The 12,304-nt window shown below is 36.1% G+C and overlaps 1 protein-coding gene across 1 annotated transcript; it reads right to left on the bottom strand.

Moving 5' to 3' along the window:
- Positions 1-10,026: 10,026 nt before the first annotated feature.
- On the bottom strand, positions 10,027-10,929 carry LOC104907342 (uncharacterized protein At1g08160-like). The gene has a single exon (XM_010696258.4). It carries the CDS (start codon positions 10,775-10,777, stop codon positions 10,055-10,057), a length of 723 nt encoding a protein of 240 aa, XP_010694560.2. The 5' UTR covers positions 10,778-10,929; the 3' UTR covers positions 10,027-10,054.
- Positions 10,930-12,304: the final 1,375 nt, after the last annotated feature.

Here is a 12,304-nt window from a genome sequence, read left to right as displayed (position 1 = left end):
TAATCACCCGACACTTGCCCATTATAAGTTTTGCGTCGAATTTGGCTTTGATTATGGGTGTTCATAGCCGGGTACCCGCAATAGCGGGTAGTTAAAAGAGCGGCCCATGACCCGACCCGCAAATACGGTACTCGATTTATCCGGGTCGGGTCATAGGGTACCCGTTTTTATCTGCTTGCCAGCTTCCATATTATCACTCTAACTTAAGTTAACGTATATAAAACAAACATAAACCCATTATCCATATGCATATTCACTCAAAACAAAATAATAAATGAAAAATTACAAAATCAATCTTATTTTGGCACTTTGCAATGTACTACACGAGTAAAATGAAAATTTGAAGTAAGCAATATCATATTTGGTTACAAAACCAAATCATTCATGAAAACTAAAGATTACAACAAAACTGAAAATTGAAGACGAGAGAGATTATAAGACTACGGTGGTGTGCCGAGAGGTCAGCTCCTCAATGCTGTGTTAATCAAGTGTGAATGGTAGTCTAATTAGAGGGGAGAGTGCAAAAGCATGGGGAGAAATTAAGAGAAGTAAAGAATTGCGGTTGTGAAAGCTATTGAAAAGTGAAAATCTATGAAGTTAAAACGTAAAACTAAAGTTAGGGGACTGCAGTAACAAAAAAGAATTGGGGAACAAGAAGCGCGGGTACTCGGGTACTCGTTTATTGTATATATGTGGCCCATTACCTGACTCGGCTCACACATTTTAATCCGGGTCGGGTACCTGACCCGATAAAAAATAAAAAACAGATCTGATACTCGGGTGTTTTATTGTGGGTCATCGGGACGGGTAATTCGGGGCCGATTTTCCTAAACACCCCTAACTTTGATGGATGTGGCTCCTGCCATACTGCAAAGTTGGAGTTTGAGTATAAGTGCTTCATATTTAGCCTTATTGTTTGATCCCTAGAAGTCAGGCTTTATGGCATATTCCATTTCTCTCCTACAACAGGTTTGATTACTAGTTCGGCTCCGTCCACTTGCAACTCCCTGTAATCCTCCATAATTTTAAAGGATTTTATAAATATATTTAAGTATTTATATATTTATATTTAAACCCAAATTAGTTTTGAAATGACTTGACTATTTAAAAAGGTTGACTATTTCAAAAGTCAAATGAAATTATTTTCATGACTTAATAAAGTTGAAAATATTTTAATTAAGCATGTTTTGATAAAAGTTTTAAATACTAATTTATATTGAAAAAGAAGTCTAATGAAATTGAGGAACCTAAAAATCCTAAAAGGATAAAAGGAAAAAGAGTAATGTTGATGATTAAAGTCCCAAGTTATTTATCTTGTTCATCATCAAATTTCATTAAACCTTATATCTTTTTCCTAAGCCCAAAAATAAAGCTCTTTATAAATATCTTAATACCCGATTATTTATTCCACACAAAGATTTCTTTTTCTCTCTCGTCTCACTAAATCACGCCACTTTCTATTCTTTCTCTCCTCATGGTTTTCTTTCTCTCCCTTCACTCGTTTTTTCTCTCACCCGAATCTGATTGGCCAGATTTATCATAATTCCGTTTATTTTTAGCCAAAACTTCCTTCTTGAAAGTTATAGATCTGGAAAAGTTATTGAATTTAGGCTCAAGAATCACTCAATTCTGATTCTTATTCTATTAGTTATGGCCTCTGCAAGTTTCGCAATTCTGCTGCCATATTTCACTCGCGATTTCGGTATTTCAAGTTTCCATTAAAGACTATATTGTTATGTTTTCTATTATTGTTAATCATGTTTATTAGTTTAAATTACTGTTTTTAATAAGTATTTCCGATTCATCTATAGTTTATATTATAAGAAAAATTTCAGATTTATTATTTTGATTAGATTTTTAGTTTTAATTATGAAAACATGAATTTTTAGGATTTTAAATTTCTAGAAAACCATGTTTTAAGGAGGTTTATTAGATTTTCAGTAGTATATTATGTACTATGAGATTTACTTAGTATGTGATTTAAAATATATTTTACATGTTTTAAGGAGGTTTATTAATTTTTAAAGTGTGCTGTAATTTCAGAAAAGGTTTATTTATGGAGTTTTTAAGAGTTTTTAATTGCTAGAATAGTAGTACTATGCTAGGAATTAAAAATAATCCAAGTTTGACACCTAAAATCGATTTTTAAACGTATTTTAAAGGGGTTTTAAATTATTTAAAGCTGCTGTAATTTTTATTTTAAGTTATTAATTTTAGTTACCTTGTTTTCTAGGCGGAGAATATCTCGTAGGGAACTTTTAACGGATGAAAAGTGGCCTACAGGCTAGTATATACGAGGTACATACATAATTATATGCTATATGGCTTAGTATCATGTTCTAAGGAAGATTTTAATTTTAGTATCATGTACAGGAACCTACTTTGTTCATATATGTGATTTCTGGAAATTATTTTACATGTTTTATGCCTGTGTGCAACATGTGACTTGGAATTTATTATGAATATCGAAATATATGTTTGTATGGAATAATTGATGCAAGCATGTCAAGAAAGTTTATTTATTAATTCGCATAAGAATTAGTATATGTATAGAAGTGGGATCATGTTTTGCATGTATTCTTTGAGAGGAATTATGTTTATTATCTTATGAGGACTGTGGGCCTTATTTGGTAAGTTTACAAGTTATGCCTATATAAAGGTAAGAGTATTGTTGGCTAGGTTCAACAAGTAAAGAAAGTTGAGATTAAAAAGGAAAGTATTCTTGGATTGTGAGTTGTGATCACTTGTTAAATCCAAAGATAAAAGAAGTTCAGTTGTGATTGTTTGATTATTATTTTTTGTGTGTTGCTTGTATGTGAGTCATAACAAGTGATAATGTGTAAATAACGTAAAGTGTAACAAGAATAGTTATAGACTTTAGACTGGTGCACTTGTAGAGTTGGACATTAAGGGTTGGGGTTATGGTGAGCGTGCCATAACTTTCCTAGGAATGGAGTGATCACCATCCCTCTTTTATTTTAAAGGTTCCTCGATATCGCAGGTCATTTCTGGAATACGTGGTAGCTCCCGTATTTCATATTAGTAGGCAAGACAACTCGTTCCAATAATTATTCCATTTATAGGAAGAAATGATGTTTAGAGTCTAGTTCAGTAAAAGTTGTCTGCAGAATATTATATGTTTATATTATTATTTATCTCTGCGTGTTAATTATGTAGTATCATGTTTAGGAATGTTTATGTTTGATATGCAGTACTCAGCTCTGCTAATTACGTGCTTTATTTGTGTATGTTGGCTTTGCCTATTGATCCTGTGATGATCCTTCTGGTGAGCAGAGTCGATATAGCATTGACATTACAGGTTCGCAGATGTGCATCTCATTGGGAATCTGAAGTGGAGAGATTGTGTATCTAGCATAGTTAATTTCTGCTTTCGTAGGAACAGGTTTAATTTCAGTGGCTGATTATTTAAGTTGGTTTGTTTAAGTTTTAAACATTTTTCATTTACTTATTGAGTTTTTAATAAAGTTTAAGTTTAGTTAATGATTTTTCGCTGCAAAATAAGCCGATACGTTATCACACGGGCGATAATACCTGGGTAATTCTCTACTTGTGTATTTATAAAAGTATTTTCTATAAAAGAGAGAATTATCGGGGTGTTACACTCCCAACTATCTTGCTCGGCGTCTAAGGGCCTGGTGGTGCATTCTGTTATGAAATCTGCCAAGGCTTGAGCTTTGAGGGCCTTTCTAGGCTCATACTCCAGCCCAAAGTCGGCTAGTTGATCTTCCCACTTAGTCATCTGACTTGAGTGACTCCTGCTCTCTATTAGTTTTCTTTGCGGCTGTCTAGTGAGAACTTTGATTTGGTGGGCTTGGAAGTATGGCTTTAACTTCCTACTGGCCAATACGAGGGCGAAGAACGTTTTTTCAGCTTTGTTGTATTTGGCTTCCACCCCTCAGAAGGTGTGGCTTATGAAGTAGACCGAGTGCTACTTTTCTTCTCTCTCGGCTACCAGAATGGTGCTTGGCGCGTATTATGATGTAGACAAGTATATGAACAAGGTTTCCCCTGACAAGGGGGAGATTAACTTAGGGAGAGTTGATAGGTGTTTTATCGAGTGCTTGAGATAGCGATTAAGCTTCCCCTGATCCACCAAGTTGTCGAGGGACTTTTTCAATTCTCTGCACTTCTTGGTGGTGTGGCCACTCTCTTTGTGGTATTCGCAACATAAACTCTTGTCTCACTGGGTTGCTGTATTTCTAATGGGGTGTGGACGGGGGAGCATGAACTTATCCTTTATGTCCAAGTATGTTTCTCTCCTATTCTTGCTGAACCGAGGGTCATGACCATGATCACTAAAATTGTCCGGCTGACTTAATGTTTTCAGGTGTTTTGACTAATCCATGTTTTCCTTCTTCCATCCTCTTCTTACTCTCATCATTTGAGTGGTACATATATCTATCACCTAGATCAACCTCTAAGCTCCGCTCATTGCTTCCGAGAAGGTTTTAACTTCGTTCTTAGCCAGGACCATCTCAACCGACCGGGTAAGAGTCCGAACATCAAGGCGGCGAATGCTACCATATCTTGCAAGTATGAGACTTTTAGCAATTCTTCATTGAACTGTTTGATGTAGTCAGCTAGGCTTTCGTTCTTTTCTTGTATGACCGCCATAATATGAAGGCTTTTTTTTCCTCTGCCTCTTTCCCACAACGAACTAATGGATGAATAGGTCTTCTAATACCGAGAAATCAGTTATGATTATGGCAGGGAGTTCCTGGAACCAGTTCAGCGCTAGTCCCTTCAGTGTTGTGGGAAATAAGCGATACCAAGTAGCTTCGCAACTAGTCTGAATGCTCATTTGAGCTTTGTATGTTACCATGTGATCAACCGGGTCGGTTAGGCAAATGGTTCAATGGTGTGTTTTTTGATCTTTCATGGACTGGATGCTTCCAGGATTGTTTGGTTGAAGGGGACTAAGAAATTAAGGGCGCCACTGTTAGTCCGAGGGGGTCTGGATTGGGTTGAGTTACCATGCCCTTCCCACAAAGCGACTTTCTTGTTAAGGATATTTATGGCATCACATCCCTTGCTGAGGCGCTTCTCAGTGAGGAAATGCCGAGCGTTGTTTAGTTTCTGTCCGATATCCCACCTTAGTGATCTAGAGAAGTGAGTTTCTTCCCCTTGCCGAACGAACCTTCCTTTAGGTGGGTGATGCTCGTATTCCTCGTGCCTGGATCTTTGTCGACCTAATTGGCTATCTTCCCTCGATTTGGACCTTTTTCGATTGGGGTGGCCATGGACTGAGCGGGGTACATGTTTTCCCCGATGAGAGGGCCCCAAAGCTTGTGCATTGGGGTTCGGTTGAGATCACCCCTTCTGTAGCCTTACCAACATTTCCATCAGGCTACGATGTAAGGTCTGTTTAAGCTAAGCAGCTATTAGAGTGATATATCTGTTGTGATTATAGGTTAAGGGTCTGCCTGTTATAGATGACCTGATAGCACAGGATGATCACCATCAAGGTTCCGAAGATTCCCGTTGGACCCCTCATCTCTGGGATCCAGGGATTGTACCATGGGGATATGATGGGATTGGGGGGTGAAGGTACTCATCCGAATCTCTAAGCTTGTCTGGACGCCTTGGTTGACAAAAGTATTGGAAATATGTCTCCTTGAGAAGATGAGTCACACAAAATTAAATGGAAATTTTGCTTGCCTAGCCTCCCTAGATGAGCGCAACTCTTTGTCAGAAGTGCTACTTTATGTAGCCAACAAATATTTTTTTATCACTTTTCAAGAAGTTTTATCACTTAAGAATTTTCTTTGCATGCAAGTGTGCAACCAAACAATAACTAATGATAGGTGCGGAAGCTTGTCACCTACTACCTTGAATTTCTCTCTTCTTTCCACTTAAGGCTCAATGAGACTCTCATCTCTAATGGTGGTAAGGTATGTTAGACTTTTTAGTCCCTTAGAAACTAAAAAAAATTTAAAAGGATACAGATTATAGTTTGTACAAGAACAATCTGACATCTAATTAAAATGAAATGATTTCAAGATTTGAACCGCTACCTTATGGAATTCTCTTTGTTTGTTCAGTTGTGAGATGAAAAATCTGGTTGTATATATTTGGTTATATATATTATGTGACTCTTACAAATATTGAGTTGCTTGTAAAATATTAAGATTGTTTTGACAACAATAAATTTATCATGGATTCTTCCAATTCCTTTCCCTTCCCTTTCCTACCTCATATCCAAGCAAGGGAAAATGGATCTCTCACTTTATTTTCCCTCCCCTTCCCTCCAAATCTTCGTATCTAAACATAGTGATGCAGATTTAGTTGTAAAGAGCAGTTAACACTTATACTCCCGCATATGCGTTTACAACCTACTAAATTAGTATATAGTAACCTCCTCTGGGGAGGCGATAGTCCAAGATGACATGAACAATATATGCAATTGTTGTTAAACATGATATATAATTTAGCTTTTCGAAATTTGAGACCATTGAAAATATACTTGTGAGCTTGTCAGTGTTGATGGTCAAAATGAAGCTTCCGAGGCTTTGATGCTAGCATATATTCTTGAATTATCCTAGAAATATTTTTGTACCAAGTGCTCTTTTTCAAAAGAAAACAAAAGAATAGAATCTTATGTTAGCGTAGCTACTTTTACTTCTTTAGTTCTTTATGCATAGTGAGCATGTTGGGTTTTGATATGAGGATGATTTATTATTATATGAGATGAACTGCTAATCTTTTCCCTGTTGATAAGCTAAAATTACTAGATTTACTATTTTGACGTTACTCCTTTTTCTGAATTATTGGTAATGATGGTGAAGGAGAACTATGCTCACATAAGGTTGTAACGAGTTTTGCTAGCAAACTGTTTTTGCATGGGGGAAGTTGGAGAGTGTTGGAGAGGGTTGTTTGATTTATGATTTATCATTTGGCAGCTTAAGTGACCATTTTGTTGATATGAATGAACAATGTACATCCTCTAGGAAATAAAAAAAATCAGAGAGTTGTTTGGTTGACAAAATCATTGAAAATATGTCTCCTCGAGACGATATGTGTCTCACAAAATTACACAGGAGAATGTGCTTGCCTAGCCTACCTAGATGAGTGGAACTCTTTGCCACAAGTGCTACTTTATGTAACCAACCAATATTTTTTTTGCACTTTTCAAGAAGTTATATCGCTTAAAAATCACATTTTCATTGCATCCAAGCGTGCAACCAAACAATCACTAATGATAGATACATAAGATTGTCACTTACCCACCTTGAATTTCTCTCTTCTTTGCACTTGAGGCTCAATGAGACTCTCATCTCTAATGGTGGTAAGGTAAGTGGGACTTCTTAGTCCTTGGAAACTAGGAAAAAAATTAAAAGGAGAAAGATTGTAGTGTGTAAAAGAACCTTTTGACTTCTGATTAAAATGAAATGATTTCAAGATTTGAACCCCTAATCCTGTATGTGGGATTCTCTTTGTTGGATTATTCAATTGTGAGATGAAAAATATGGTTGTATATATTTGGTTCTATATATATCATAAGTGACTCTTACAAATATTGAGCTCCTTGTAAAATATTCAGATTATTTTGACAGATGTGTATGTGGAACTCCCAGTAAATTTATAATGGTTTATTACATGACATCCACTAAGAAGCCATTTTGTTGGAGTACAAGGTGATATGATACTCAAGAAGGGCGGGGGGGGGGGGAGGATGTGTGTTGAATTGAGTGACAAAAACTATTGTCTTTTCACAAAAGCACTCTTACAACACAGTGCCTTGCACTGTGCTATTCACTGGTAAACTCTCCGACTTATGTTTTTGCTTGAACTAAAATGTATCAAAACACGAAAACAATGAAATCAAATAATAAGACACAAAAATTTAACGTGGTTCAATCTCACCTCTGAGATCTACGTCCACACAAACTACTCTTTATTATTTGAATCGTAAAATACCAAACTCTTGATACAATATGATTCTCCCACTACTAAATCTAGTAGCGCTCCCCAACGCTTAACCCTAAGTGTTTCTACTCTCTACAATAATTGAAATTACAAAAACAAAAAATTCCTAAAAAGCGTGCTTCTTATTGAAGAAAAATAGAGGATTGTTACAATGTGGTGTAGTAACCTTAATTTAATAGGTAGTTTGTCTAACTATAGACATTTAGTGTCTATATTTATCGGCATCTAGCTTATTACTTTCCAGATTTGTAATATACATATTTGTAGAACCCGACTTCAACTTTATTTTCCGACACCGGGATGTATTTGTGTACATAACTCTAATATATTTCATGTAATTATAGAAGTATCTACACTTTTTGTAAAATATATATATATATATATATATATATAATATATATATATATATATTATATATATATATATATATATATATATATATTATATTAAAATTGCATATTTTTTTAGTTCAAAATATTGAATGCGATGGAGGCGATGGAGGAACAGGTTTAATATAGTATATTTAGGTGAATGTTAGCGACGATTTTGAACAAACGACGGCTAAACATTGAAACAACAATGGTTAAACAGTCGTTGTATAAGAAAGTGATGCTGCCATAAAATTATAAGGAAACGACGGCTGGTGAATGTTAGCGACGGTTTTGAACAAACGCTATGTCAACGACTGTTAAAAGCCGTCGGTAAAACAACGACTATTACCCAACGTACATTGCTTTAACGACTGTTTAAAACCGTCATTATTTCATCGACAACTCTAAACAATAGGTGATATATTATCAACGATGCAGAGCGGGGTAGTCGCTGATGAGTAAGAAAACCGTCGTTGATAAAGGCACCAACGGCCAGACGGTCGTTGATTACTAAGTTAGCGACCATCAATGCAACGACTGTCAATCAACGGCCAACCACTATTTAGTTACTTATGAGCGACGACTTAAAGCCGTCGTTTATATTGCATTTTCTTGTAGTGTAGCTAATTTCACATTTCTAATTTAGCACAAAGTTTAGCACAAAGTTTAGCACAAAGTTCCAATGCGTTAATTACATTGCATAAATATGACTAAGAGCATAACTAGACCTAAGCTTCCATATCTTCAAGGTCTTGATCTTTCATGAACATCCAGTCTTGATGGGTTTCTTAAATCACTGTTACACACATGCATGTTCTAGCATAAACTGTTTATCATCATCAAAATTACATTGACTTCGAGTCACGACACATTTGATTTTGAGTGATCTGGAAAGAATTAGGCTGGAAAAACTGATGCTGAGTCAGTTCTATCTGGATCAATCATTTTAGATTCTCCATAGTTCAGGTAAGTTCCTACCTTTTCTGTTGGACTGTGTTAAATGTGGGCTTGGGCTTGGGTCACCAATCTCAGGTTGACGAACCGAGCCCATCAATACTCCCCCCCTCTCTCTCTCGAAATGTGGAAAACAAATCCCTGTCGTAGGGGTGCTAGGTTGGAAGTGTTTCTACTTTCTATCAGCCAAGAGATAAAAGTGGGGAATCCAAACATACCTCTTAGGTTTGTTTACTTCTCTTGTAATCACTGGATCCCAAAGGCAATGTGTCATGGGGAAGTGTCTGCTTTCCATTGCTGAGATTATGTCAAGTTGCAGTTTCCCATCTGTTATACTATCTCACCACATGACAAGATTATGTCATCTTCCACTTGTTTGTGTCCCTTCCCAGAAACTTCATTGCTTGATGATAGACGACGATTTTGTTGATTCACCTTATTGATTTAGGGAAAAAGTGCGTAAAAGAAGCTACCTTTATCAGATGTACATATGCTGTATGATATAGGGAAAGATAGATAACCTGTGGTAATTTCATAAATGATAATTGAATGTTTTTACACCTAATTTACTTGTTTGATCAGTAAATTCACTCTGAGCAATAACAAAACTGTGAGGTAGATGCAAGACTGAAACCGTTCATTCTTGCTGCTGAAGTGAGATGTTTAAAAACCCTTAATTATCTAAATTTTCTAGTATTTAATATGTATTTAGCTGGATTCTCTATGAGTGACTTCTGTACATCAAGACATCAGCTTAAATAAAGCCAAAAGGCAAAATATATCTATCTTTTAGTGATACAATTTCTAGCTACAAGAACTCCAGTTGGTGGACTAGTCATCTCTAATTGGCACCTTGCGTGCAACCAGTATGAGAAGTGAGCAATGCCCAGTTTAGATGTGACCCTGAAAGTCCCCCTGATATTATACTTAACTCTGTTGCTTTGCACTTCTCTTTGAAGCTCAATTGCAGGATTTGGTGGTAGATAAACCAAGCTCGATATGAAGTGAATCATTTCCAACCTTGCTTCTCCTGGCCTTTGATTAAACGGTTGGAGCACTTGTTTCGCTATCAGTCTATCGACGAAGTAAAGCTCTACATCCAGGTACTCATATTTAATGTTGATTTTTCTATTTGGGTTTGTAAAATTTGCTAGCAAAGTGAAATCGCCGTTGAAATTTTCAGGTGAATCGAAGTAGATGACGTTCAGGCTTGCGTTGGGGACATCAAATGATGGGTATTTTGGCTTGATGACTAGGAACATTATTAGAGTTGTGACCCCGAAAAAGATTATGAGTAGGCAAAACATGAGGCATATGATGGCACTACACCAAACTAATGGTTGGGTTCGCCGAGGCCGGTGGAGTATAGGATCATTGCTTAGGAGTCGGATGAATGGCGCTGGTGAGTAATTCATCCCGGGGCTTCTGAGGCTTACAGCTTGTATTGAAAAATGGTTTGGTGGCGTACTATGTTGCCTTTGTGGTGGTGGTGGAAGAGATTGCATTGTTTTGGAGATAGAGGTTAGAACATTGTGTGAGATGATTGATCACTGAGTAGAATACTATCTCAGAGGTTAAGGATACACATGAAGATTTGAAATTAATCAGACAAAAGTGAAACAAAGCAAAGCAAACAATTTTTATATGATAATATTGAGAAGATGGGAGTGGTAAGTGGCCCAAGCATGCTGCTTTTTAGATAGACAAAAGTAGGCAGATAAAGTTAGCCTCAATGCATTCCCTTTTTTTTTTCACCCTTTTTGAATTCGTTTAATTAGCCCTTAAGAAATTTGACCCAACATTTGGATCAACTGTGGAGGGGCTCACTGTAAAGATTTAAGTTTCTGATGTCATGATCAGTAAAACTGGTGGTTGTGTTTTTTCTTCCAAGATTTTCTACATATCCCTGTACTACTAGAAAAACCGTTATTTCTCGATGCTCTTTCCTCGACACCGTTACCTCAGCTTCATAAGTGCTTTGCTGGAGCGCAGGATCTCGACGGTCTTTGTTGTCGAGACCGACAAAATTTAAAAGAATTACGTAGGGCTTGTTCTCTTCGACATAAAACAGCTGAACTGAACTGAAATGAATAGTGATATATGAGGGTAAAAGTATTGTCGAGAACAGAACTGAACTGAAAATAAGTTGGGGAGAACAGGCACGTAGTTTATCTCTATTATGTACGGTGTACCATATTATTTTAGTATATTTGGAATTAATTGTACCGCCTATATTTTGGAAAATATTTTCTCCTCACATGTGATTTCTTTGAAACTTCTTATGCATCAAACCTGTTTAGAAGTATTCTGAATATGCATGCGATTGTTTTCTTAGATACAACTTGAACAAAAATAAGGAAATATAGGAATAATAGTGTAGCGGAAAGTGTTTAAAATCAAAGTATTAGAATAATAGTGTAGCAGAAAGTGTTTACGTTCATGTTATTTGCTTGTTAATCTATGTGGAAAGCTTTTATGCAAAGGAATATTTGTTGGCTGGATCAAATAAAGAAAGGATCTTATTATCATATAAGAATGAATATACCAGATGGCAAATAAGCAAACAGATGAAGCGCACTTAAAGGAAGCAAGCTAAGTTATATCTGAAGTCCCAAATCAAGGCTTGCTTTTGCACTTTTAGGACTAAGTGCAACCTCAAGTCCCCATTCCCCAAGCAACGGTTCAATAAATAAATGAACAAATAAACATTTGTCAACAGCTTTTTCAAGGTTTTAGAGTAGGCGGGTGAAAATATTTTATATCTATGCAGGTGTATATTAATCAAGACAGTTTATTTCCTCCTTAGGAAGGTAAATCGTAAAGTTTTTTACCTTGTGTTCAAGAAGGGGCTTGAGACATCTGAAACTCAATAAGGAGCGTGTGATATGCATATATTGCTAGGTACATATGTGTGTATGATAGTATTATTATTATTAATTTTTTTTATGTTGAAATACGGATGTATATATTTTTAAAAGTTAATGGCTCTAAGCCTTAATAAAAACACTTCCCAAATGTTCAAAAGATAACTA

This window comes from Beta vulgaris, chromosome 4 (genome assembly GCF_026745355.1).
Source record: "Beta vulgaris subsp. vulgaris cultivar EL10 chromosome 4, EL10.2, whole genome shotgun sequence".
In the NCBI taxonomy this organism is placed as follows: domain Eukaryota; kingdom Viridiplantae; phylum Streptophyta; class Magnoliopsida; order Caryophyllales; family Amaranthaceae; genus Beta; species Beta vulgaris.
The sequence above is the reverse complement of the archived record's forward strand: the minus strand, read 5'-3'. Positions and strand labels throughout refer to the sequence as shown.